This window comes from Nicotiana attenuata, unplaced genomic scaffold (assembly GCF_001879085.1).
Source record: "Nicotiana attenuata strain UT unplaced genomic scaffold, NIATTr2, whole genome shotgun sequence".
Taxonomy (NCBI): domain Eukaryota; kingdom Viridiplantae; phylum Streptophyta; class Magnoliopsida; order Solanales; family Solanaceae; genus Nicotiana; species Nicotiana attenuata.
The window spans coordinates 426,537-453,618 of NW_017670679.1; the positions used below are offsets into that span (position 1 = coordinate 426,537).

The window sequence follows — 27,082 nt, forward strand, 5'->3', positions numbered from 1 at the left end:
TGGTTCTCATCAACTTGACTTCTGAAGGGAGAAACCAAAATGATAAAGTTGAATAGTGTGCATCCCGAGAAGTAGGACGAGGATGTTATTTGAAGGTTGAGATGCTGCATATTTGCGTATCCGGGAAGAAGGGTAGTTACCTTGCAATACTTGCATTCCCAGAGGTCCTACTGTGACATAAGCATTTGTTGCATAGGCAGTATGCTGATATTCTTCTTTCTGCATGGAGGAAAAGGCACAAAGATGTTAGTTCAAAACTTAGGAAAAGGGAGAGGAGACAGAAGCGGATACACTTTTCATATAATCATATCCATTATTCCTTGGCTTGTTTCTGCTGCAAAGGCAAAGGGGAAAAGGGAAAGCTTTATTTTATGCTTTGAACTTCTCATGTAATTGATTCTATTTTCCCTCTAAACTAGAATCTATTACACCCTAGTCCAAAACTTGGATCACAGCTTAATACTTGAAAATTTGTTACCTCAAATTTAATTTGTCGCTGAAGTGTTAAGTTACTATTCTGATATGTTAGTAAAGTAAGAGAGTAACTTAAGAACAGAAAAATAAATAAGAAGAGTCCTTACAAGAACATGATCCAAAATAAGCTTGATGACAAGTTGCTCCAATTCATCTTTTTTCAGATCAGAACCTGGGTAAATACCAAGAACGCTAAATTTTGTATTCTATGTCTGCTATCCCTAAAGTCAGAAACAAAATAAGAGAACTAAAAGCAAAAAGTACAGAGTGATAATAAAATACTGCATTTGGAAAGAAGCTGCTCAGTTAGACCGACAATAAGCTCTCAATATAAGCATTGACCAAGACAATGAATGAAAGGGGAACACGCTCGTGCTAAGGGGGGAGACAATCCAACTTTGAGATAAGACACAGAATCTATATCCATGTAAAAGCTGCTTTTAGTCGCCATATTTTCCCCTTGACATGAAGCATTGATTTGGCCTAATGATACTTGAGACTGCTTTTGCTCAAGACTCTGTTTTGGACTTCATTTTTCTCTAAGAAAAGCATATCTTTTGCAATGCCATGATTTTGTGAAACTTACCTAGGTTCTTCTGATTAACCTTTAGCTTTTCCACCAGTTGCAACATTGTAATCCTCTGATCGTTCTCTTGTATATCTTTCAGCATAGAGACAATGAGTTTTGCATGACCTGCACACAAATAAAGCATAAGCAGAAAGATACTTCCCAATGGGAAACAAGATTGAATTTGAAACATCGCATTGCAGATATGATAAAATCTGAAAAGGATGATATTTTTTTTAATTGGAGTACAGAACCATCGCAACAATAGTTGTGCACCCTCCAACAAAAAGAAGAAGAAGAAGAATAGAGAGAGAGAAATGGAGCTTAGCAATCCTAAATACTATGATTTATTTCAGTGCAGCTAGTTGTCAAAGAATTTGACCATCCAACCCAACCCTAAGTCAATTGGTGGAGTAGATCTTTATAAACCATTCTTTTAATTTTTTGATGAAGTGCCCTTAATCATCGGGTGACTTTATAACTTTCAAACATGAATCTTTTTTAAAGGAGAAGGCCGTAGTGACTCAAGAAAAAGAGTACGCTTGGAGCAGATGACTCAAATGAGCTAGGAGTTAATTGAGAAAAGTCCAAAATAGTAGAGGCAATGATTCAATAAGCTTGAATATTTGTGAATTGTGATAGAGAAGTCCAAAATCGTAAGAATGAGTTGGGAAGAGAATAACTAGACGATGATTCAATAAGCAGGAACATTTGTGAATTGTGATAGAGAAGTCCAAAATCGTAAGAATGAGCTGAGAAGAGAATAACTAGAATTAGCCCTATTAGAAAGGAAGTAGAACCAAATGAGTACTAGACAATGAACCAGCTTATCAAAGTTTAGGTTTGATGCCATATGAAAATATGAGCACCAAACTACACGTAAGGTAATGAGTGGATAGCCGAATAATCTTTATACACCACTTTAGATTCCCTTAATCAATTTTATTACTAATACAAGTAAATATAGACTTATGCCGGTCGAATCATCTTAATTGGACTGCTACAAAAAAAAATATTTTACAATTAAAAGTAAGAATATGGAGTTGTCGATTCCTCTTTTTGTTTGTCAAAAAATAACTTTTCCCTTTACGCTTAATAAAAAATTAATACAAATAGGCGTTACTCGATATGTCAAAGATCTCAATGTGAATTAGGGCAGTCATCCCCTTCCTTACGGGTTCCCTACCAGCCCAGTGACACACCAACCACAACCCTTCTCTTTCTCCTATTATAAAGCTCCCTATCCCTTTATTTATCTTTCATCCCCTTGAATAAGACAGACCGTTCTCCTTCTATTTCAAGAAAGAAAAAAAGAAGGGCGAAGAGAACGATGCAGTGTTGTCCTTGTATATCTACTATAAAATTCAGACTTAGATAAGAAGCCAACATAACTCCTTTTGCAAAAACAAGAAAAGGCTTCCTTAGCTTGAATATTTGCATCATATATATGCCCAGATTAAGGTCTACTAGAAAAATGAAAAACTAAAGCCAAGTGACATATGGACATTTTAAAGTAAGAATTCACGTTTCATGAGCTTGTATATTACTCAGTAAAGCTGCTTTTTCAGAAAACATTCACTACTAGGATATTTGTTAATTTGTTGGAGACTGTAGAAAGAGAACATCTGTTATTGCTAATATATATATTAACAATTTTATTGTCGGATCAAAATAATCATATCTTAAATCCAAGAAAATGGTTGATAACTAAAACTAACATAACTTAGCGAAGACTGCGAAAGACACACTAAGGTAAAGCCATGCCTTTAGAGAACTCATAGACCTAGAAAGAAGATTGGTATGACTACTAAAGTCAACACAACGTACTTGAGACATCCAGCTCTTTCACCTCATTTGAAAAGGCACAGTTGTCACACATTCCTGAGCAAGATGAAGGTCAAGTGAAGTTGTGGAGCTCTTCTGGCTATTGTGACAAGTTAACATCACAATCCACTTATGAAGTTAGTGAACCATACCATTACATTCTTGTAAAGGCTCAGCAAAATGTTGGAAGAAAGCACTTCGACGGCACTCTCTTTTAGACTGCAACAAAAAGATATTTATTCCTCTAGCTGATTTTTAACAATAAACTGTTTACACATGAATAGAAATTGAGTTCCGGGTTCCCTATAACTTGGGAGCAACGGCGCTTATCAAGCAAAACTATAAAACCGGTATACTTGTTATGGCAATTGTCACTTACTGGTTAAATAATGTCAGTACATACAACTACCGATTAAGCAATCAAGAACCATCATTCCTATTTTGACAGGAATGGAAAACCAGCATAATATCAGAACAAACTCTCTTGCATTCCCAATCTAACTAGTCTGCAACTTTCGAATTTCGAGAGTCAAACGAGTTTTTCTTTGACCAGATTTTTGTATATACCTTTTAAATATTTTGAATTGCTAATTATTGAGATATATAGTACTTTTATGTAATGATTTTCTATGGCCGAATTTGCTGGTCAAAATTGAGAAGTTTGACTATCCAAATCCTAACTGCATCAAACAAATTGGGACGGAGGGAGTATTCAGTTACAGCTTAAAAAAGATGTATTCAGGAGCCAGGTACTCTAAGAGAATCTCACATCAAAATGGTATGCAAGTTTATAGCAGAAGCTGGCAGGAATAATCTTTCTCATTCATTTACAAAGTTTGTACTTATCCTGATTATACTATGGCGGCTTGGAATGGAAATTGTTTATGAAATTTGTACAAACTTTGTAGCTCTCATTTTGAGTGTATAGCATAAACAACTGACTTGATTAATTATATAACCTTTTAACCTTCTCTACAGGGCATTATTTATGCTTCAAATGCCAATATTGCTTCAATATGGAGTATCAGTCCCTTATTTTGATGGAATGAGAGGAATAGGAGATATTTTGATGGAATAGCAACTCCAACCTTTCCCTTAACACTAAATGTCTTTTATTTTTGTACAGCTGAAGTACTCTTACACCTGTAAACTCCCCTGACAATTTTTTGGACTTTGTTAGCTCATTAACTCTAGTATAGGATTCATTGTACTGGAGACAAACTGTTTTGTATTTCTTTTTTGCATCTTCTTGATACCATTTGTAAATCTCTTACTTCATCAAAAAGGTATTGCTTCAATATGGAGCCTTTTTCATATTCTAAGTTTTTTCCCCATCATATTCTAAGTTTGACACCGAGCTTTTTATTGGTTAATGATTGTAGGAGATCAATAAACTGGCACAAAAGAGGTCCATCCATGCATAGTAGCAGAAACAAAGGAAGAGGCTGCATCAATCTGTATAAAGCTTATGTCTTCTTGAGAAGGGAAGAATTCAGCATGACTAGTATGGTATAATTCAGAAGATGACAAAAAGAATTAAGCTAAAATCACAGTTGAAAATAGCAAATGGCATTACTTCTTTCAAAATATTGTTTGAATGGGCATAGCTAGTGTATTATTAGATTGAATGTTCAAAAGGAATACTATGTGAATATAGAAGTATCTAGAGATTTCGTATTAGCCTTGAGTGCTCACAAATAACAAAAAGCAATATAAATAAAGTTCCCTAGATTTAAAAAAAAGAATAGCTGGGTAGTTCTATTATGATGGAAATTTTCACATTAAATGTGCAAATACATGATTGTGACTAGAAGTCCTGAAACAGAAAAGAGGTATTAAGTTTTGTCACATGAATCCTACTGGCAATTCTTCAACAGCCAATTTAGGAGGAAGCCATACAGAAACTAAAGCAGTACAAGAGAAGGCACAAAAGATGTTTATCATCTAAACTGTCTTCCTCATATGTAGACATGGTGACGGTTTTAGGTAATCAGATGATATCGTAAGGTGACCTTCAAACATTACTAAGAAATTACATCACTTTTTCCTTTCCATACCAGCAAAATCTTCTGCTTATTTGCACACTTTTACAGGGCATATTGATTGTTTAATTGTATAATTCTCAGTTTATATAGGCTTATCCAAGTACCTTAGCTGGTTTTGGGAGAAGAAACTACTGATAATATTCTAAGCAGGAATGAGCTGTTGATATATCCCTTGAGTGAGATTATCTTACTAATGGATTCTTTTTAATCGCAACCAGATAAGATAACTAAAAGGTATGCATTCGCATGGAATCAGAATGACATCAATATAGACAACACAACCGCTAATATGGAAAAATTCTCAACAGCCAACATCATAGCCAACCAAGTAAAAAAGGCACAACAAACATCATAGCGAAGAGTTGAGGAGCCATACCTGACAATAACGTACTATGTCATACAGATTTTTCAATCCAGAATTCTCGTAGAAGACCATAGAACTCTGCCCAAAAACCACAACAGCCACATATTACATCATCTTGCACTAAAACATTAACAGCATCAGTCCAAACAAATATTACCTGCCTAGGAACATCAGCAGGTCTAAAGAAAAGAACACATTCAGAAGGAAGTCCATCCCTTCCAGCTCGACCACTTTCCTGTAGAAAGACAGTTAGACAAAAAAAAGCCTATATCATGCAAAATAAGTTTGGGGTAGGGAATTAGGACCTGGTAGTAAGTCTCCATTGATTTGCTCAAGCTGTGATGGACGACAAATCTGACTATGAATAAGTAGGACTGAGTTTACCATATCAGAGCAGAATACCTCTATGAAATAACAAACTAATAGAACAAGCAGTATTTACTATTATGTTCTGGTCGCCATAAAGTAGAAAAGAAATTGACGTCTAAGAAGCTTAGGGATAATTTTGTTTCACAAGTAAAGAAGCTTAAAAATATTATTAGGGCACTACTAGAAAAGAACTCCTCTCATTTCTTGAAAGACGAGAACTGGGTGAGAAACAGACACAGAATTCCACCCATGGTCCCTCAATCTTATGAGGACACTGTTAAAAAACGGAAAGACCATCTCCAATAGCTGCTTCTAAATATCTTAGATGGATAAGAAATTTATACATTTCAAACAAACTTCTCGATAAGATGTATTAAGACAACTTTCCAGCAAATGCCATCTTTTTCCATCTCTATTGAGTGATAGGACTGGGGAAACAAGATTCCAGTGAATCGTAAATGTTTGATTTTTCTCACATAAAGCTATTTGAACTGTAGTCATCCTAGTGAAGAGTCGTCACTGCATTACTCTACTAATGCTGGGAGATAGAGAGTCAGCAACTAGCTTTGCTACACCGTCAACTCTCTCTTTCTTCTTCCTTTTGTTCGTGTATGTTCCAATTTTACCCAATGCTCCCCAGGAGATGCTAATCATCTCTTAACAGCATTATATTTTCTTAATCCTGCTACAAGATGTGTGAATCACCTATTTTCCCCGTTATAGTAGGTTCTAACGAAAGGCCGATTCCCAAAATGCCTTTTCTGAATATTCCTAAATGTCCCGACTAAACACGGAACGTGAGAAGCAGATGATTAATCATCTGTTTCCGGAAGAAATCAAAGAATTTCTTGGGAATCCTACAAGATCCCTTCGTTCTTTTTTCTCTAATTGATGCTCAGAACTTCATCTGGGTGAAGCCATTCACCTTATTAGGGGACTAGTGGAGCAGTATAGGGAAAGGAAGAAGGACTTGCAAATGGTGTTCACTGACCTAGTACGACAAAGTTCCTAGGGAGGTTCTTTGGAGACGCTTGGAGGTTAGAGGTGTGCCCGTAGCATATACTAGGGTGATCCAGGATATGTATGATAGCGTTAAGATCCGGGTTAGGACGGCGGGAGGAGCTCGGAACACTTCCTATTGGGATGGGCTTGCATCAACGATCCGTGCTTAACCCGTTTTTATTTGCCTTGGTGATGGATGTTCTTATGGGGCACATTCAAGAGGAGGTGTCATGGTGCATGTTATTCGCGGACGGCACAGTACTGATTGATGAGACGCGGGGTGGTGTTAACGCGAGGCTGATGGTTTGGAGATAGACCCTGGAGTCAAAAGGTTTCAAGATGAGCAGGACCAAAACAGAGTACTTGGAATGCAAGTTTAGCGAATGACTCATGATGTGAACGTGGAAGTAAGGTGGATTCACAAGTCATCCTTAAGAAGGGGAGTTTCAAGTATTTAGATCTGTTATCCAGGTAATGGTGAGATTGAGGAGGATGTCACACATCGTATTGGACTGGATGGATAAAACGGGGGCTCGTTTCCCTGGTTTTGTGTGATACGAAGGTGCCACCAAGACTTAAGGGTAAGTTCTACAAAGTGGTGGTTAGACCTACTCTATTATATGGGGTGGGGTGTTGGCCTGTTAAGAACATCCATGTCCAGAAGATGAGAGTAGCAGAAATGAGAATGCTGAGATGGTTGTGTGGGCATACTAGGTTAGATAAGATAAGGAATGTTGATATTCGGGACAAGGTGGGAGTGACCCCCGTGGAGGACAAGATGAGGGAAGCTAGGTTGAGATGCTACGGGCATGTGAAGAGGAGGTGCATTGATGCCTCTGTCAGGAGGTGTGAGAGGTGGGCAATGGGGGGGGGGGGTGAGGAGAGGTAGAGGTAGCCCTAAGAAGTATTAAGGAGAGGTGATTAGGCATGACATGACGCTACTCCAGCTTACTGAGGACATGACCCTTGATAGGGGTATGGAGGTTGAGAATTAGGGCAGAAGGGTAGTGGCTAAGCGGGCATGTCTCATTTTCATGCCCATAACATTAGTATTAGTCTCGTATTTTCGTTTCTTCATATCCGCAGATTTCTTTTACCATATGTTGTCTCTATCGTTTTGATTTATGTATCACCTTTGCATGCTATGATCACTACTTGTTGTTTCTGCTTCTTTTTAGTTTTTTTCCTTGAGCCGCGGATTTATCGAAATCAACCTCTCTACCTTAGTAAGGCAGGGGTAAAGTCTGTGTACACTCCACCCTTCCCAGGCCTCACTTTGTGGGATTACACTGGGTTTTTTGTTGTTGTTGTTTAGCAGGTTCTAACGAAATATCCCATGGCTGCAGTTTGGCACCATTATTCCAGCCTCAAACCAACCCTTCTCTGTTGTCATTGCTGCCGATGTTGCTTCTATGCAACCCATTCCCATGATCTAGTCCCACGTACTACCTTCCCTGGCTGCAGCTGCACTATCATTGTTCTATTTGGCCCTCAGGGATGACTACCATATGCCCATCCCTCCTTCCTCTGCATATCTGACAGGGGCTATTTCCAGATCGCTAGAAGGATACTGATTTGTTGTTCCTTCTAATTTTTTTTTAACTTGCAATGATTTCACTTTTGTTGTTTTCCCCTTATTTATAGTTTGCTTGCAATTTATGTTAACTAGTTGCTTCAAAGATTACCATGCCTAAGCAATTTGGGGGATTGGGAATCAGGGACCTAACCATCCATAACAAGTGTATGCTCATGAAGTGGTTGTGGAGATATAGCCAACCGGGAAGCTTTTTATGGAAGGAGGTTGTAATGGCAAAACATGGCTCTCAAAATCACCGGTGCACTTTGCTCTCAAGTAGCCCCCATGGAGTTGGCCCATGGAAGCAAACTCGGGGGTGAATTCTCCGGTAGCACCTCTTTCAAAGTGGGAAACATCGCCAACATCATATTTTGGAAGGATATGTGGATTGGAGGGACCATCCTAATGAATGAGTTTCCAAGCCTTTTCCATATTGCTAGTGACCAGAACTCAACCATTTCTCATAATTGGCAAGATAATTGTTGGCACATTCAGTGTAAGAGAAATTTCCAAGATTGGGAGCTACCAAACTACTTCAACATTCTGGAAAAATTGGGGGGCTATTCACTTGTGCAAGAATCTGCTGATAGCTTGAAGTGGAAGAGATGGTCTTTATTCAGTAAAAGCAGGATACTCTCATTTGTGCTCTTTTAATGAGATTACTGACAGATGGCCATGGAAATATATTTGGAAAACAGAACTCCCTACAAAGGTCAAATGTTTAGCTGGATAGCCCTACACGAGGCTATCCTACAAAGCCCTACAAAGCAGGATACTCTCATTTGTGCTCTTTTAATGAGATTACTGACAGATGGCCATGGAAATATATTTAGAAAACAGAACTCCCTACAAAGGTCAAATGTTTTAGCTGGATAGCCCTACACGAGGCTGCATTAACTCAAGATAATTTAAGCAGAAGAAGCATTCCGACAGATGCTTCATGTGTCTTCGGCAATTAGAAACTAACAACCATCTTCCACTTCACTGCTCAGTTGTTGCAGATATCTGGTACATGTTCCTTGCTATTTTTTGCATCAGATGGGTTATGCCACAGAGCATCAAAGAAGCCTATGAATGCAGGTCTCTTTGGAAAGTTGACAAGTCCATCAGGAAAATCTGGCAGATGGTTCCTGCCTGCATCTTTTGGTGTGTCTGGTCAGAAAGGAATCGCTGGTGTTTTGACGGGATATCAACTCCTCCTATGGTGCTTAAGGCTAGATGTGTTCTATGGTTGTATAGTTGGCATAATTTAGTTCCTAATGTCTATCATATGAAGTTTTTTGATTTTGTCAGCTCTTTATCTCTTGTTTAGCTCCTTTTTTGTTCATAGCTGACTCTTTTGTACACCTTACATCTTCTGGATGCCATATATAAAATTACACTTACTTTATCAAAAAAAATTTATGTTAACTAGTTGCTGAAGAAAAATTGGTAGGATTTTCTTTATTGATAAATCTTTTACTGGTTTGAAATTATTGTGCTACTATTTTTCTTATGTTTTTACATCGTATCTCGATTGAGAAAAAGAATGTTGGTTCTGAAAAAGAAACAAAAAAAGTCGACGAAGATAGAGTTGGGGTTAAGCAATCACTTGTTAATAACTTTTTTAAAAGGGTAGCCCGATGCACAAAGCATCCTGCATTCACGCAGGGTCCGGGGAAGGAAAGAAAATCTTAATGCCTAAGATATTGGAAGGAAGAAATTAATCACGTCGCATATCAGACAATAGACTAGATCATTATTCTTTTTTGATATATAATAACTAGATGATTATTAGGACAATGGAAACCATGTGCCCCAGAAAGGTTCCGTATCTGACTCTTAATCCAATCCATATTATCCAATCTTGAGTGATAGCAATCCTCAGATATCGCATTATAGAGTAGATTCACAAGCTTAAAGAAATTTTTGTCAAATGAACCTTTTCTAAGCACCCAGGGGCGGAGGCAGGGAAGAATAATATCCTCACTAATGTATGAATTTATATGATAAGATATGTCAAAAGGATATAACCAGGTAAGTACTAACCATCTGGCTTGTTAATTCCCATACCAAATGCCACCTGAAAAAGAAAAGAACTTCTAAGTATGATGATTGCCATTTGAAAATTAGAAGAAATAGGGGAACTTCATGATACATACCGTACCAACAATCACCTGCAACTTTCCACTACTCCACCTATGACATCACATATAAGTTACTTATTGAATTAGAATAAGATTTTACAATTAAGAAATCGATACCATGAACTATAACCGTGCAGCTAAAATAGTAGAATAAAATCACAATTTGGCAGCTAATAATATGAAATATCTTCAATGCGAAGTAATTTTGGGAAAACTATTTGTAAGATCATTTTCCAGAGATTGGTTGGGTGTAAAGGTAGGTAACTTATGGTAATAGCAGAAGGTGGGGATGGGCATGAGGTGATCTCTTCGAGATAATTTTGTGTACTAATGCCATGTATTATTCGAGATAATTTTGTGTAATAAAAGCCATGTATTATTTGGACAAGCATGATGTGCTTTTAGATGTCAGGGGAGTAACATGTAAATTAGATATCTAAAGGCATTAGTCTAAGAACATGTCCAAATTCCAAAAGATAACGTTGAGCAGGAAGTTTTTCCACAAGAAAAAGCAAATCAATAGTCACCAACTGTACTAAATAATTACCCAAAATGCAAGGTAGAGGTAAGGTTTGCGTATACACTATCCTTTCCAGACCCCACTTGTGGGATTACACTGGGTTTGTTGTTGTTGCAAACTTCACCTAATTTGGAGGAGAAGAGGATTCTTATTATGTGGGAGGAAGTCTATGAGGCGACTAGTCTATTATCACATGTGACATCTATGACATCGAGTCTAACTCAACTCTAAAAGTTAGCTGATATGAGGATTGCCAAGATCATATAAGGAGACAATAACCCATTCTCTAAGTCATTGTAGACATTCTAACCTCCCATTCTTCTCTCGCACGCTCAGGCTGGACATCTAGAGCATAACGGTCCAACATTGCACAACCCAAGAACAAGGATGGGTCTAACTTTAATACCATGTTATAACATGTTACGAGAATGGGCCCTTTAACCTAGTTCAAATTCATAAACTAGCTTATAAGGTGAGGATTGCCCAACATCATATAAGGAGACAATAGCCCATTCCTTCAGCCAATGTGAGACATTCTAACAATGTAAAGAAAATGGGACACTTAAGGCTCATGAGTTGAGAGATTACCCAAGAGCATATGAGGAGACAGCAAAACTATGCTCTGAATCAACATGGGACACTTACCACCTCTGCACACCTAGAACTAGACATCTGAAGCGTGGATAACATAACATTAGGCCCAACATTCCGTAAACCAAAAATATGAATAGCCTAGCTTTGATACATGTTAAGTAAATGGATTCTGGGCCTACCTCAACCTCAAAAAGTCATCAGGTGAGAATTGCACAAGACCATATAACGAGACAACAACACATTCCCTCAACTAAAATATGGATACTTAAATGCCGAAGTGTATAATCATCTCATCTAAAAGCTTTACCTGTTAGAGATAGTAGACCTTTATTTACTTAATTATATCTTTGGCATCCCCCTTTACGGGCCTGTTTTCATGGGCAAACACGTGGAAGGTCTTTTTGATCATGGTGGCAGTGAAACTAGAACTCAAGACCTCTCTGCCTACTCTGATAATCATGTTGATCTAAGTTGCTCTGACACGACAGTTCAGGTGCCGCACCCGTGTCGAAACGACACTAGTATGGGTGTGGGTATGGGATCCGTACCGGATCTGGTCAAATAATTTTGAGTACTTTGGCCACGATGGATGGGAAAATTCGAGACGAAATATAATCTGATTCCCGAAATCAGAACCAAAACTAGGGTATATTTGAAGAAAATAGCATACCTTATTTAGGAATCAATCCTTTACTTATCTACAACTTGAGAATAAAAAATAAATTCATATTTTACAAGCTGTACATAAGCGTTATACAAAATTTCTCATAATTTAGGGATATTTTTTTTTTTTTTGGACTAATTATTTTTAGCGGATCCCCGCACACCCGTATATCCCTACTAGGATCCGTATCCCCAAATATTAGAATTTACATCTCGAAGAATTCGACCTCTAGATCTGCACCCGTATCGGGTACCCGCACGCGAGTCCGAGCAACTTAGCATTTGACTAGTACATGTAGACCAGTTGACTGTAGAAGGAGAGACCCTCCAGAGTCCTGAAGATATTAAGAGGGAGATCATCAGATTTTACAAAAATCTATACACTGAAGAAGAGGAGTGGAGATCAACAGAATCAAGCAGGAACCAACCAATGATTTCATCAGAGGACAACTCAATGCTGCAGAACCCATTTGGAGAACAGGAAATCTAGGACAGTGTCAGGGCACGTGCAGGTGACAAAGCACCTGAACCAGATGGATTTTCAATGGCTTTTTTCAACAAGTGCTGGAGTGTGGTCAAGGAAGATGTAGTAGCTGTAGTACAGAACTTCCACAGCCAAAGAGTCTTTGAAAAGAGTATGAATGACATTTTTGTGGCTTTGATCCCTAAGAAGGTGGGAGCCAAAGAGTTGGAGACTTTAGGCCTAGCAGCTTGATAGGTAGTATATACAAGATCATTTCCAAGTTACTAACTGAGAGGCTCAAAAAGGTGATCAAACAAGCTCGTGGACTCCCAACAGATGGCCTTCATTAAAGGCAGACAGATCATGGATGCAGTTCTAATAGCTAATGAATGCATTGATACAAGGAAATCAACTAAAGAACCTGGGATACTATGTAAATTGTACATTGAGAAAGCATATGACCATTTGAACTGGAAATACCTTCCTGATACACTAGGAAGGATGGGCTTTGGAGAAAGGTGGATTAGGTGGATAAGGTACTGCATTTCTACAGTAAGTTAGTCAATTATGATCAATGGTGCACCAACTGGTTTCTTTCCTTCTCAGAGGGGTCTAAGACAAGGGGATCCTCTTTCCCTTTTTCTGTTCATTATTGCCATGGAAGGATTGAATGACATGTTAAAGGTAGCTCAAACAAAGGACTGGATCAGAGGCTTTGAAGTGAGTAGCAAGACTAATAGTCACAAGAGGATATCACATCTATAGTATGCGGATGATACCTTAGTGTTCTGTGAAGCTAAAAGAGAACAAGTAAAGGTACTTAGGGTGATTTTCATCCTTTTTGAAGCAATCTCTGGACTACACATTAACTGGCAGAAAAGTTACATCTACCCTGTTAATGAGGTACTGGAAATCCAAAGTTTGGCTAACATTCTGGGGGGGGAGAGTAGGGGAACTTCCTACTGTATACTTAGGGATGCCTTTGGGTGCAAAAAGCAAGTCTAAAGGTATATGGAATACTGTGCTGGAAAATGTGAGAAGAAACTAGCAAACTGGACGAATCAATACTTATCCATGGGGGGTAGACTGATTTTGATCAATTCAGTTCTTGATGCCATGCCTACATATATGATGTCTCTGTTTCCAATTCCAGCTTATGTAGTGAAGAGAATTGATGCTTTAAGAAGGAATTTCCTGTGAGAAGGTAACAGTGAGAAGAAGAAGTTCCATTTGGTTAGATGGAATGATCTGACAATCAGCAAAAAGGCAGGACTGGGAATAAAGAACCTGAGAGTGCAGAACCAAAGTTTGATGATGAAGTGGCTATGGAAACTGGCAGCAGATGAACAATCCTTGTGGTCAGAGGTTATTAGGGAGAAATATGGAAAGGAAGGGAATTGGACATCCAAGCCAGTGAGAAACCCATATGGAGTCAGCTTGTGGAGATCAATAAGAAACTTATGGCCAAAAGTGATCAACAAATCAAAGTTCCAAGTTGGAAATGGAAGCAAAATATCACTATGGAATGACAATTGGCTAGGACAAGGAACCTTGAAGGGACTTTTCCCTGACATCCATGATTTGAATCAACAACAAGAAGCAACTATAGAAGAGGTATGGACAGCTCAGGGTGGGACCTCACTTTCAGAAGAATGCTAAATGATTGGGAGATTGACAGAGTAATTGAATTCTATAGGACCTTGGATCAGTTCAGTGGCATCAGTGCTAGCCAAGATCTTATCATATGGCAAGGGAATGAACAGGGGAAGTACTCAGTAAAGAGTGCCTACAAGGAATACAACCTAGCAAACAATCAGATTGGATGTTGGCCATGGAAAATGATATGGAAAGTAAAAATTCCATACAAGGTTGCTTGCTTTACTTGGTTATTACCTAAAGGAGCAGTTTTAACACAAGACAACCTAACAAAAAGAGGGTTCCAGCTGTGTTCTAGGTGTTACCTATGTGGTGAGAAGGCAGAGACAATTAGCCATCTTTTTTTGCATTGCAATTTCACTATACAGATATGGAGGATTTTCATCAGTCTAAGAGGAATTCCATAGGCAATGCCGGGAAGAATCCTTGATATTCTAGCTAGCTGGAATAACGAGGGCACACTTTCGAGAGATAAAGAGAGATGGAGAATTGTCCCAACTTGTATATGGTGGACAGTCTGGGAAGAGAAATCAAAGATGCTTTGAAGAGAAGTCCAACAACATCGAGAAGATAAAGACGAAATGTTTAGCTCTTTTTTATTTTTGGTGTAAAGGAAAACTTTTGGAGGATAGTGTATCCATTTTAGATGCCCTAGATTCAATGTAAGAAGAACAAGGGTGAAAAGTGTCCTTTTTGTGTAGTTTTTTATGGGCACTTACATTGTAATTATGGGTGACTTCACAATTTTAGTGAAGTCTTTATATTAATATACAAATATGTTACCTTCTCAAAAAAAAAAAAGAACAGCCATTAGAAAGAGACAAGGTCACAGGAAGATTCTGGACAGGAGTATTCAAACTCGTGCTGCTGCAACAGCCACCAAACAAATACTGAAAATAGACACCTAGCTGTTGGAATGGTCAGCAAGAAGAGATCTTTTTTTTTGATGACCGAGAAATCCGTCTGGGGCCGATCCTTTGGACCAACCGCAGCCTTCGAAACTCGATGGATAATGGCCCGCCCCTCTACCCTTCTCCACTTAAATACCAGGCTTTGCTTTGCATGGTGTGGGGGTTTGAACCTATGACCTAAGACACAAATCCACCACTCTTTACCACTTCAGCTAGGCCCTGGGGGCTGGTCAGCAAGAAGAGATTTAGGATAACAAATGGAGTCTTGAATAAGAACTTTTGGCTAGTAAGCCACCCAGCATAAGTGAACAATTAAATCTCCACCAGCACTATAAAGGCTCTGATACCATGTGATAAAATAATAGAAATGATTGGGAGAATGCATGGACAAATGTCTTACCCTTTGTGAGGCTTTATAGATAACTGACACAGTATAATACTTTCTTCCAATGTGGGACATCACATGTAATACAACATAATTCCAATTAAAGAACTCCAGTTAAAAGAACTGTTTTCGAATAATACGTGCCCATAGACATATACATCTCTTATAATGAGAGGGGCAAAGTCATATCTTGTTGGACATACTTGATATATGGCTGTAGATGACTCAGATTGAGTCATACACAGCTTGTACATAACTTTTTAACACCTACTTGGTGTTTTCTTAATTAAATCTTTTGACTTGTCGAAGTGTGCGGCCATCTGTCAAAAGCCTAAGTTGTTACAGAGAACACACTACTATTACTTAATTTTGCATGGAACACACTCCCTCACGTGCAGCCCTCATGGCCAAGGACGTGGAATTCATTTTGGTAATGATTGACAGTGAGATTCGAACCCAGGACCTTTGTTTGCTCCGGTACAATGTTGAAGTGTACGACTATCTCATCTAAAAGCTTAAGTTGTTAAAGAGAACACATTTTTATTTATTTAAGTTGCTGATTCACACAGCACAAACGTCCATGACATGATAGAAAAAAAGGAAAAGGAAAATCTCTAAAAAGGTACAATAAAGCATCTGTTTGCGAAGACAATATTCATGAAATTTACCGTACCTTAGATGTACTTTCTCACGAGCATTTACATCCATATCGGCGTGATAATGATCAGCTGAAATTCCCCTCTCACGCAATTCTTGTGCAACCTACAGTTTGTGACCAAATAAGAAGGTGAAACAAAATTTTGAGATGTAAAACCAATAAGAAAATCGAAGCAACACAATGCAAATACAATGTAGGAAAAATAATAACTAAAAGGAACAAAAAATTACTTGCTAATTCACCTACTACCCCATAACTTTAGAATGAATTAATCACTAAATTCTCCCATTCATTACCAACCAAATTGCAGTCTCTCCACACTTCTATTAGAGGGGCAGGACTAGATATTGTTCACCTCTATATACAGTAGATTCGCCAAGGCTAAAAGTTAAAAGCTAAACATTGCTGTAGTTCTCATCTTGATGTGACATTAGACTAACCACTCCGTTGTAAGAAAACATCATCTACTACCCCATAACTTTAGAATGAATTAATCACTAAATTCTACCATTCATTACCAACCAAATTGCAGTCTCTCCACACTTCTATTAGAGGGGCAGGACTAGATATTGTTCACCTCTATATACAGTAGATTCGCCAAGGCTAAAAGTTAAAAGCTAAACATTGCTGTAGTTCTCATCTTGATGTGACATTAGCCTAACCACTCCGTTGTAAGAAAACATCATCCACTCCCCCCCTCCCCCCCCCCCCCCTCTCTCTCTCTCTCTCATATTGGTCAATAATAGGGAAAAGACACATTTAAGTGGTTGAGACCACTCAAAACTAAAATGTGGAACGCAATATAATAAACCAATTATGTATTCCGTAAGAGCTGCCAGACCAATCAAAAAGATAACGAGCTTAGAATGTTCCAGGTTTCCGGCCTTATACTCGAACCAATAGACCTTCTGAACCAGTCTCCATAGAATTTTACAGTTCATATTGTGACCAAAACCAAGATGTCTCACCAAGTGAAAATAGAACAGAATATTCCAAAGTCAGCCTCATTAACCTACCATACAGTCTATCTAAACACAATGAGAATGGACCTTGTTGCGCCTTTTTGTATAAGATTGAAACTATGTTTTTGTGAATAACATCCCTCTTTAGCTTCTCATAAATTAAAAAACGAAGTGAACTTCTTTGCTTCTTTTAAACTTTTTGCCTTTTCCACATAAAAGAGGACTGCTGGGGAAAGATTGTAACCAAATTAGGTATAAGAAGAAGGATTTGCAAGTGAAGATCCAAAGGAAGTAAGTTCCAAAAGCAAGTGCTAGAGTGTGGACAGCTAGAACGAGTTAAATTACAAGCTTAAGCAGGTTGTATAATTATTTGATTTTCGATGAGCTAAGCCCCAAAACAGGATAAAATTCCAGGGAATGTACTTATTTAATAGAAACAGGATAATCATAAGCATTTCAAAGGAGGAGAGCCAATTTAGATGCAAGTACATCACGAGAAAAGAACATCACAAACCCAATTCTTCTGAGACTCAGAGCACCATTTCCAAGTCTTACAAGAAAAAGGTATCAAAAGCGGAAGATGAAGTTTAATGGCTTGCATATTAGACGTTGGACACAAAATATAACCCGAGCTAAACCATTATTCTTTTTTTGATAAGTAGTTAATAACATGATCCTTTCACACATCATCCTACTGATCAAAAGAAAATCATGCATGAGCTGCATCCTTTTTGCACAACCATTAGAGATTCTGAACAAGAAATCTCACCCAACTTGAACCACCAATAATTGATCACATATCACAATCTGCCAACCTAGTCCAAGGGAGAAACAATATAGTAGTTTTTACAGGGTGGTCTATATGCTGTGTAATTAGTTCAACTAAGCAATATCAAGAGTTCCCGTTAGGCACCCAAGCAGTGAACTTCTAGCACCTGAATGCCTTGTAAAACTATTGCACATCCAATCAAGCACCATCACTCGTATGTGCCCAAGCACATTGCAACACCATGTTTGCAGATACAATTAAAGCACGAGATGGAGTCTTACACAACAGAGCTAGTGCTAGTACCTGTTCACACTCCTTTCTGGAGAAGCAATAAACTATCCCAGATTCATTATTTGGATACGATGTTCGAATATATTCAGCAATTTCATCAACCACTGTCTTCCCTACAGATGACTTCTCACGCACCTGCAAAATGAATCAAATAAATTTGCAACATAAGATGCCCATTGCTGCAAAATTTTATAACTGTAATTTATTTTGAGTACAGCTATACCATGTAATAAAGATTGGGTCTGTTCACTGAACTAACAAACTTAACACATCTAGGAATACGAAGCATCTCCATCAAATCATCCTGTACTTTCTTTGTTGCGGTTGCCTGGAAATAAACATTCAAGTCTAGCTGCTGCTCAGGAATTGTTAATCAACAAAGTTAAACGAATAAAGGAGGAAATTTGTTCTCTTCAAGCTATAAGAAAATACATACCGTAAGAGCAATTACAGGAACATTAGGAAACTGAGTCTTCAAAATACCAAGATTTTTGTAATCTGGACGGAAATCATGGCCCCACTGGCTACAGCAATGTGCCTCCTGCAAGCAATTTGACCAAAGTAATTGGCATAAGGTGACATGTAGATCAAAGCAATGGCATATTATTTCACTACTGCTGCTACAGATTATATTCAGTCAGCACCAGAAAATTCCAAATGAAGAAATAAAGAATAGCATCCAAGAAATAGAGTTACTGTATTCCAAATATCAAAGTTTTATTTCGCAGTTGACAGCAGCTTTCTATTGCAAACCAAAATAACTATTCATGAAACCATAAGATTTAGAAGATTTGCAACAACTTTCAACGATTCAACTCACTAGGATACGGACATTCCTAATTATGACACAATTAGGAAGTATAGTCTATACCTTTAAACATACATTAAATCAAGAAAATTGTTGCATATAAATTGATTAATTTTCTTGACCTTCAAGAAGCAAAAAAGTGAGAACTTGAAATATTATGTGGGATATGTAGCATCCTCGCCTGCTTGGATAAGCAGGACATTCCCTATGGGTAGTGTGTGACAAAACCATAGAGATTGGAGACGAGCTCTTGTCTTTTACTCAAATTATCTTTTATACCATAACAGAAAAAGGAAGGGAAAAAAAGATCTAGCAATACTTGATTCATTCCACGTTCATCAAGCAGTACAAAGAGAGTTTATAGTCTGACATTATAAATCAGGGTACCTAATCCCCGTGATATCTTTCAGAACGCAACTATCATGACTCAATGGCATTTTTTGTATTATGCTTTGACTCACTTGTACCATTTTCATTTCTTTGGTCAAGATACTAAGGCTTCGAGGAGAAATTAAAATACTCAAGTAAAGCTAATAGGTTAACAAGATTTAAACATGCGGGGTCTGCATTTCCTACTTGAAGTGCAATGCTCCATTCAAAAAGATCCAGAAGGGTCAAAAAAGGATCCATGTAGAGGAGCTAAAGCTCATACGCGAATGATAAAAAGCTTATGTGAGATCAACAAAGATATCATATGTTCTTGATCAAACTTTCTTTTATTTGTGGATATCTTGTCCTTGCTTCTTGTACACATACATGTACTAGTCAAATGCTAAGTTGCTCGGACTCGCGTGCGGGTGTCCGATACGGGTGCGGATCTAGAGGCCGGATCCTTCATGATCTAAATTTTAAGATTCATGGGTACGGATCTAGGTACGGATACGAGAGCGAGAATTCAACTAAAAATAATTCAAATATTCAAAAATAGAGTTATAAAAATATATCTAAATTATGAGACATTATGTGAAAAACTTACAAGGTATTCTGAGAAAGAAAAAAATATTGGTCAAGAGGAGAATCCCAAAAGGAGATAAAAAGAAAGGACTAACATAGAAATTTCTATATACAAGGTATTCCATTTTCTTCAATTTCACCCTAACTTTTATTTTGATTTTAAAAATTATTGTATCTGTCCCAAATTTCTCTATCGATGTTGGTAAAAGTATCCAAACTTGGTTGACCATATCCAGTACGAATTCCACACCCAGACCCACGTCGACACGGGTCCGTCACTAAAAGTGAATAGTCCGAGCAACTTAGGTCAAATGTTTTCTTTTTCTCTCTTTTACACCGGGAACTTTAGTCAAATCCCACCATTAAGCCAATAAAACAAGATCCCCTCCCCCCTCAACATAGTCGCAACAACAAAGCAAAGGAAATAAAGTAATGAAAAAGACATGAAATCAATGTTATGCACAGGATAGATTGCTAGCCCTTCAAAGACAGAGATGAGAGAATGAAAAAGAAGAGATATCCTTAAAAATTCAAATACAGTATACAGGGAGTGGGAAAATACGAAATTGTGGACTTACATCGATTGAAATTAAAGAAAGACGACCAGCATGGTGACACTTTTCAAGTTTTGACATAAATCTCTTGCTCTTGGATATCTTTTCTGGTGTAACATACAATATTTTAAGCTCATCATCGCCCTTCTCCAAAGCCTTGTATATGAACTTCTCATTTTCCTTGCTAGTTGTTGAGGTTAACATGAAAGCTGGGATGCCTAAAGCAGCCAACCCCATGACCTGAGGCAATAACTATTGTCAGCAGTTGTTGCATTTAGAGGAAGATGGAAATGGGTGCTTAGATACCTGATCTTGAATAAGAGAAAGCAAAGGACTGACAACAAGAGCCATCCCATCACGAAGAACTGCTGGAAGTTGGTAGCAGAGACTCTTGCCCCCACCAGCAGCCATAATTACTAGAACATCCCTTCCACTCATTATCGCATTTATTATCTACAAACAGATTACTGCACATCAGAAAATCTCTAATTGGAAGAATCACAATTAAATTTGCAAAATTCGGCACAAGACAATTTAATGTTGTGCATTTTGGATTCAGTAATATCCAAACAGGACTATTATGCTATCTATAATCTACAGAACAAGGAAAAGAAACGCACAGACAGATCAATTGAGATGATTAATGATTTGAAAATCAACCTGTATGGGTCAAAATCTGATCCCACGATAATTAACGAGGCTAATCCCGTTTTAAGTTAATTCATGATTAATTAACGGCACGAACACTCAGGATTGACAAACGTTCAACCCGCCTCTAGCTCGGTCGACAAGGCCCTGGCCTACGCGCCAATACAAAAGGCGAGATCTCAACGTGGTTACGGCCACTTATCGCCAGCTCACGAAGCTCACAGCTATAAATACCAAGAGAGGAAACCCCAGAAAGGGGGCTGCTTCTCGACCACTAGTGAGAGGAGAGAGAAACGAGAAAAGATACCCCTCTTATGGGAAGAGAAAACACCATTGTAAGGCTCTGAACCTCTCTATGGAGAGGCAGACCAAACAAATATTATCAATAAAGGTTTCTAATGCTTCTCCCCCTAATCGTGAGTTCTTATTTTCATGTCTTTCAATTGGTCCAACGGATTATTACGATTTGCTATGATTATCCCGGGATTTATTTATATTGTTTTGTACTCGTAAGATGTGTAACATTTTTTGAGCGAACACAACCATTAAATTACTCCCAAATAAAAATTTCCGGAAACGGAACCTAGCCTGCAGGTTAGGGCAAATATTCCTCAAGCAACGTTAATTAATTTATTGTAAAGGCATCTCTATAAGACACTGAATCCCACTATTTCTTCTCTGCCAATGTTGAATCCATTCCACGCCAGCTTGCACATACCTCAACTCGACTATTAGAGTGGGTACCTGCTACCTCCCACCAAGGCTTATGCCTATCATACAATTGACTAGGACCTGGTAGAGCTTTTATAGGCTGAAACTTCTTTAGTTCATCCGCACATCTGTCACATGGCTTACTGTCCATTGGAATATTCTTATCTACAATTTTTTTAAACAGGTAAGAGTATTATAGACCTTCAGCACAAAGGTTGTGCTCATAGCCACATTTACAGTTCATAAGAAACAAAAGTCCTTGTTCATCATTCAGCATCTTCTAATAGCTCCTCTTTACACCATCATTCAGCATCTTCTAATAGCTCCTCTTTACACCAAAAGTGAAACAACAATAAACAATTCATCTTGAATGAGCAAGACTGTGAGGATAATGGGTAGCGTGCAAGTAGAAACAATTCTTAACTCTTGCAGTGACTATCATCAAAAATTAAATATCCCAATCCCCTTCCCCTTCCACCTTTTATTCTGAAATCCTTTTTGATAGGTTCACCTATACTAAAAAGAAGTTAGAAAAGAACAGATCTAGGTCATACTCAGACCTCATGTTTTATGTTGATAACTCTGTGCCACACTTATTCTTAAAGATGACTTGTAAGGTTTCTGTAAGCATGCAAAACCTTGCTATATAAGTCCAGTAAAAAGTAAATATAGACAGGATGGACCAACCTCTCGCTGGTTTGCACGATATTTTGATATGCCAAAAACATTAAACCTGATGTCATCAGCTTGAGAGTCCCATACGAACAGCCTTGACCAGTCATCTACTGAAACAGCAGCATTATCGTCACCCGGGCCACTAGATGATTCACAACTTTCCAACAAAGCTTTAAGTTCAGATTGTCTCTCATGCAATTTCTCTTGTCGATCTAGCAATAATTTTATTTGGTCTGGACACGAAAACATTGATGACAATGCTTTCAGATGGATGAATAATTCACAATGCAGAAGAACAGAAACTTCAAGCATTTAAGGAAGGAACTCCATCACAACAATAATAAAGACAACAAAATGAAAAAAGGAAATTTAAAATCAACAGATAAAATCATTAAAGATTAGCTGTAACAAGGTTCCTAAACTAGGTTCCTAAACTCTTTGTTAATCAAAATGGTAGATGGGTGAGGATTGACTTGTCCAGAATAACATCTTATCAGAGTGATATAAATTACAATGACTAAATTTATGTAAAAAGACACTACCAAAAGAAAGTAATCCATGTTGGGAACCATGTTCATAAAGACAAGCTGGAGAAATGAGTCACAACTCAGACGTGCAATAGATTGTCTGAGTTTTTCCGTTCTTTGAAAACGTTATACAACCTTGACATGTTGGTGCTTTTAAAAAAAGTGAACACTTTGATGCGAGTTGCGACACCAAATAAACCAAAAAAAAAATGGATAAGGACATATTAGAATTTTTATGACATTTGTTCAATTAGCTAAGAGAAGAGGAGGAGAATCAAACATTAATAGCTAAACTAAGATGACCCTCCTCTACCATAGTCAACAAGTAACAACGCAAGATATATAAACTTGTCGATCAACACAAAATAAAAATGTATGATTTCTGTATTACACTGCCAGACACAAGAATATGCAATCCCTTAATTTATTAAGAAGACATCATGTTGGCCTTCAACCTAGTTTTTGCTAGATTAATATTATTCTATTAACATTCAAGTTATTTTGTTGGCTACCCCATGGATATTGTATAGCTGGAATTTCAATAGGAGAAAGAGAAGACCCAAGGCATGGGATGTAGCCCCACTATCTCTTATGTGGTTTGTGTGGACGGAGAGGAATAGGAAAGCATTTGAAAGGGTCGAGAATGATTTTGTACATTTGAGGAATAGCCTCTTGTCTCTAGTTTCTTTTTGTGCACCCACGATTATGAGGTCCTTGTTTGTGTAGATGAGTGGGTGATTTTTGTAGAGAACCGTATTTTGGTGTATGTTTCTCTACTTTTGGTATATTTCTTGTATATAGGGATTTTCCATCATTTTTTTTTTGATCGGTAAAGAGCAGTATTATATATATATATATACATATATATATATATATATATATATATATATATATATATGGATCTGGCTGCACGCCGCAGCAAAGTATATACATATATATGGATACGGATCGGGCTGCACGCCGCGGCAATGCTTAAATGGATCGGGCTGCACGCCGCAGCGATATATATTTATTGGATCGGGCTGCACGCCGCAACAATATTGCGCTTGGGCCATAAGGGGCCCCTCCCGGAGTCTGCACACCCCTAGTGAGCACCGTCGACGATGTATAAATCGGGCTGCACGCCGCAGCGGTTATTATATATATATATATGGATCGGGCTGCACGCCGCAGCGGTTATTATATATATATATATATATATATATATATGGATCGGGCTGGACGCCGCAGCCGTTACTATATAGGTACCGACTTGAGCGTGAGTNGTCTAGAAACCAATACCACCACAGGGTAGATCAGCCTCCGGCGACTAAACCCCAAAAATTTCTCCGGCGGAAAGTGTTTCACGCGCGCTCATGTGTCATTAGCAGTATTTTTCCGGCGGAGGTTCGACTCACGCGCCGGCGCGTGTGGCCTTTTTTCTTTTTTTGATAAGGTAAATTGTATTAATCAAAAGGGAGAAAAAAACTCCCGTATACAGAAATATACCAAAAAGTAGAGAATTTACATCAGAACATGATTCTCTACAAATGACGCCCAATCTTCTATACAAGTAGGGGCTATATGAGTGCACCAAAAAGCGATCAAAGATAAAAGACTATTCTTAAGATGTGAAAAAGGAGACTCAATCCCCTCAAAAGCTCTCCTATTTCTCTCCCCTCAAACTATCCACATGAGAGCTAACAGGGCTAACTTCCACGCCTTTTGCTTTCTTCTTCTACGAAAACCAGCCCTGCTACATAACATTTCCCTTACAGTGCTTGGCATCACCCATTAAACACCAAAAAGATTCAGGATTGCCCTCAACAAACCCGGGGACACAAGGCAATGCAACAAAAGATGATCAACTTCTTCCTCTGAGCTTTTACACATCTAGCACCAACTAACAAGTATAATTCCTCTCTTTCGCAGATTCTCAGCAGTCAAGATCACTCCCCTCGCCGCTAGCCATGCAAAAAAGCACACCTTCGTGGGCGCCTTAGGAATCCAGATCGAGGAGTGTGGAAAAGTGGCCTCCTCTCTCACTAACAAACTTTGGTAAAAGGCTCTATAAGAATCACAAAATGGTTGGGGCCTATCTTGCCCATATACCAGTGCCAACAAATCTTGGAGCTCCGCAATCTCCCAATCTTGTATGTTCCTTCTAAATGAGAGGTCCCATACTACCCCCAAGAAGCCTCCGCCAGCCGCACGATCCATCATTTTACTCAGTGTATCCATCACTAGAATGAATAGCATGGGGATATTGGGTCACCTTGCCTGAGACCCCTGGAGCTGCCAAAGAAACCACACGGGCTACCATTAACTAGGACAGAGAATTTGACTGAGGAAATGCAGAACTTGATTCATCCCCTCCATCTTACCCCAAACCCCATCCGCATCATAATGAAATCCAGGAACTCCCGATTGACATGGTCGAAAGCCTTCTCAAGGTCCAACTTGCATAGTAAGCCGGGTTCTCTATTATTCCTTCAGGAGTCTACAAGTTCATTTGCCACCAAAGCAGCGTCCAGGATCTGCCTACCTTCCACAAACGCATTCTGGGAGGACGAAACAGACACGTCAAGAACCTTTTTGAGTCTATTGGATAGCACTTTAGAAATAATCTTGTAAATGGTTTAGTCCCTGATACAAGATGCGCCTTCTTTCTTAGGCACAATGGTAATAAAAGAAGCAATGATACTTCTCTCGAAAGCACCATTCACGTGGAAGTATTCAATGGCTTCCATCAACTCCCCCTTAATAGTGTCCCAACAGAGCTGGAAGAAGGTCAAGGAGAAACCATCAAGCCCGAGGACCTTATTACCAGCACAACTCGACACAGCCTCGTGCACCTCCTCCTCCTTGAAAGCCCTCTCTAGCCACTCACTGTCTCCTTCCCCTATGTGGTTGAACTCTATTCCCCCCAAAGTAGGCCTCTAACTAACTTACTCTTTGTATAATTCTCATAAAACCCCACTATCGCCCCTTTTACCTCCTCCTCTCCCTCAATCCTAACCCCATCCACAGCTAAGGACTCTATGAAGTTTCTCCTTCGATTTGCAACCGCAACCCTGTGGAAAAACTTGGTATTCGAATCCCCCTCCTTTAACCAGAGCGCCCTTGATTTTTGCCGCCAACTAGTCTCCTGAGCTATTGCTAACTCGACTATTTCCCTCTTAACCTCCCCCAGTCTCGCTTTCTCAGATCCATCTAACTCCCTCGCCCCCTCCCCTCTCTCTAATTCCCCCAATTCATGCATGAGCTCTCTCATTTTAACATCTACCCTCCCAAAAACCTCCTTATTCCACCTAATAATATCTCCCTTGAGCAATTTAAGTTTCTTCGAAAGACGGAATGAAGGTGTCCCTGATACCCCGTAACTTGTCCACCATTCTTTCACTTTGTCACCAAATCGTGGCACTTTCAACCACATGTTCTTGAATCGAAAAGGAGCACGCACCCCCTCCCTCTGCATCCATCTAGCAAGATAGGCAAATGATCCGAAGTCAGCCTAGGTAAAGGAATATGCAGTACATTCGGCACCAGCTCATCCCAGGAAGGCGATATCAGAAATCTATCAAGTCTAGTCCTTGAGTTGAAATCCTCCGCCCTGGCACAAGTAAACCGTTCCCATGACAAAGGAAGGTCAATGAGAAAGTGATCATTGATTAAGTCAGAAAACTCCTCCATGGCCCTCGAAATCAGGCTACACCCTAATCTTTCCTCCGGGAATCTAATAGTGTTAAAGTCTCCCCCTAGAACCCATGGAATATCCCACTCCCCCATAACATTGGCTAGTTCCTCCCAGAAAGACACCTTGGACCCTTCTCCTACCGGTCCGTACACTCGCCCAAATCCCCACTCCACCCACTCACTCTATCTTTGACAAGAGCTGCTAAAGAAAAAACTCCCTTCTTAATCTCATTTACCTCCAAGCTTCTATCATCCCAAATAAGAAAAATGTCCCCGGCATTTCCCGCTGCTGGAACCCAGTCATATTTTA

The 27,082-nt window shown here is 38.8% G+C and overlaps 1 protein-coding gene across 1 annotated transcript in view; it reads right to left on the reverse strand.

Annotated features, from left to right (window-relative positions):
* LOC109242213 (mediator of RNA polymerase II transcription subunit 34) overlaps nt 1-27,082 on the reverse strand; it is a 35,038-nt gene that overhangs the window by 2,170 nt on the left and 5,786 nt on the right. The window contains exons 3-19 of the mRNA XM_019409069.1: nt 22,583-22,803; nt 20,843-20,989; nt 20,561-20,776; nt 18,657-18,761; nt 18,444-18,548; nt 18,233-18,355; nt 16,214-16,302; nt 10,364-10,400; nt 10,251-10,284; nt 5,581-5,633; nt 5,433-5,510; nt 5,288-5,353; nt 3,019-3,085; nt 2,870-2,923; nt 1,061-1,168; nt 582-646; nt 141-219 (exon numbers count right to left, since the gene is read on the reverse strand). Of these exons, the coding sequence (XP_019264614.1) occupies nt 141-219; nt 582-646; nt 1,061-1,168; nt 2,870-2,923; nt 3,019-3,085; nt 5,288-5,353; nt 5,433-5,510; nt 5,581-5,633; nt 10,251-10,284; nt 10,364-10,400; nt 16,214-16,302; nt 18,233-18,355; nt 18,444-18,548; nt 18,657-18,761; nt 20,561-20,776; nt 20,843-20,989; nt 22,583-22,803 (1,647 nt within the window). The remainder of the gene's footprint in view (nt 1-140; nt 220-581; nt 647-1,060; nt 1,169-2,869; nt 2,924-3,018; nt 3,086-5,287; nt 5,354-5,432; nt 5,511-5,580; nt 5,634-10,250; nt 10,285-10,363; nt 10,401-16,213; nt 16,303-18,232; nt 18,356-18,443; nt 18,549-18,656; nt 18,762-20,560; nt 20,777-20,842; nt 20,990-22,582; nt 22,804-27,082) is intronic.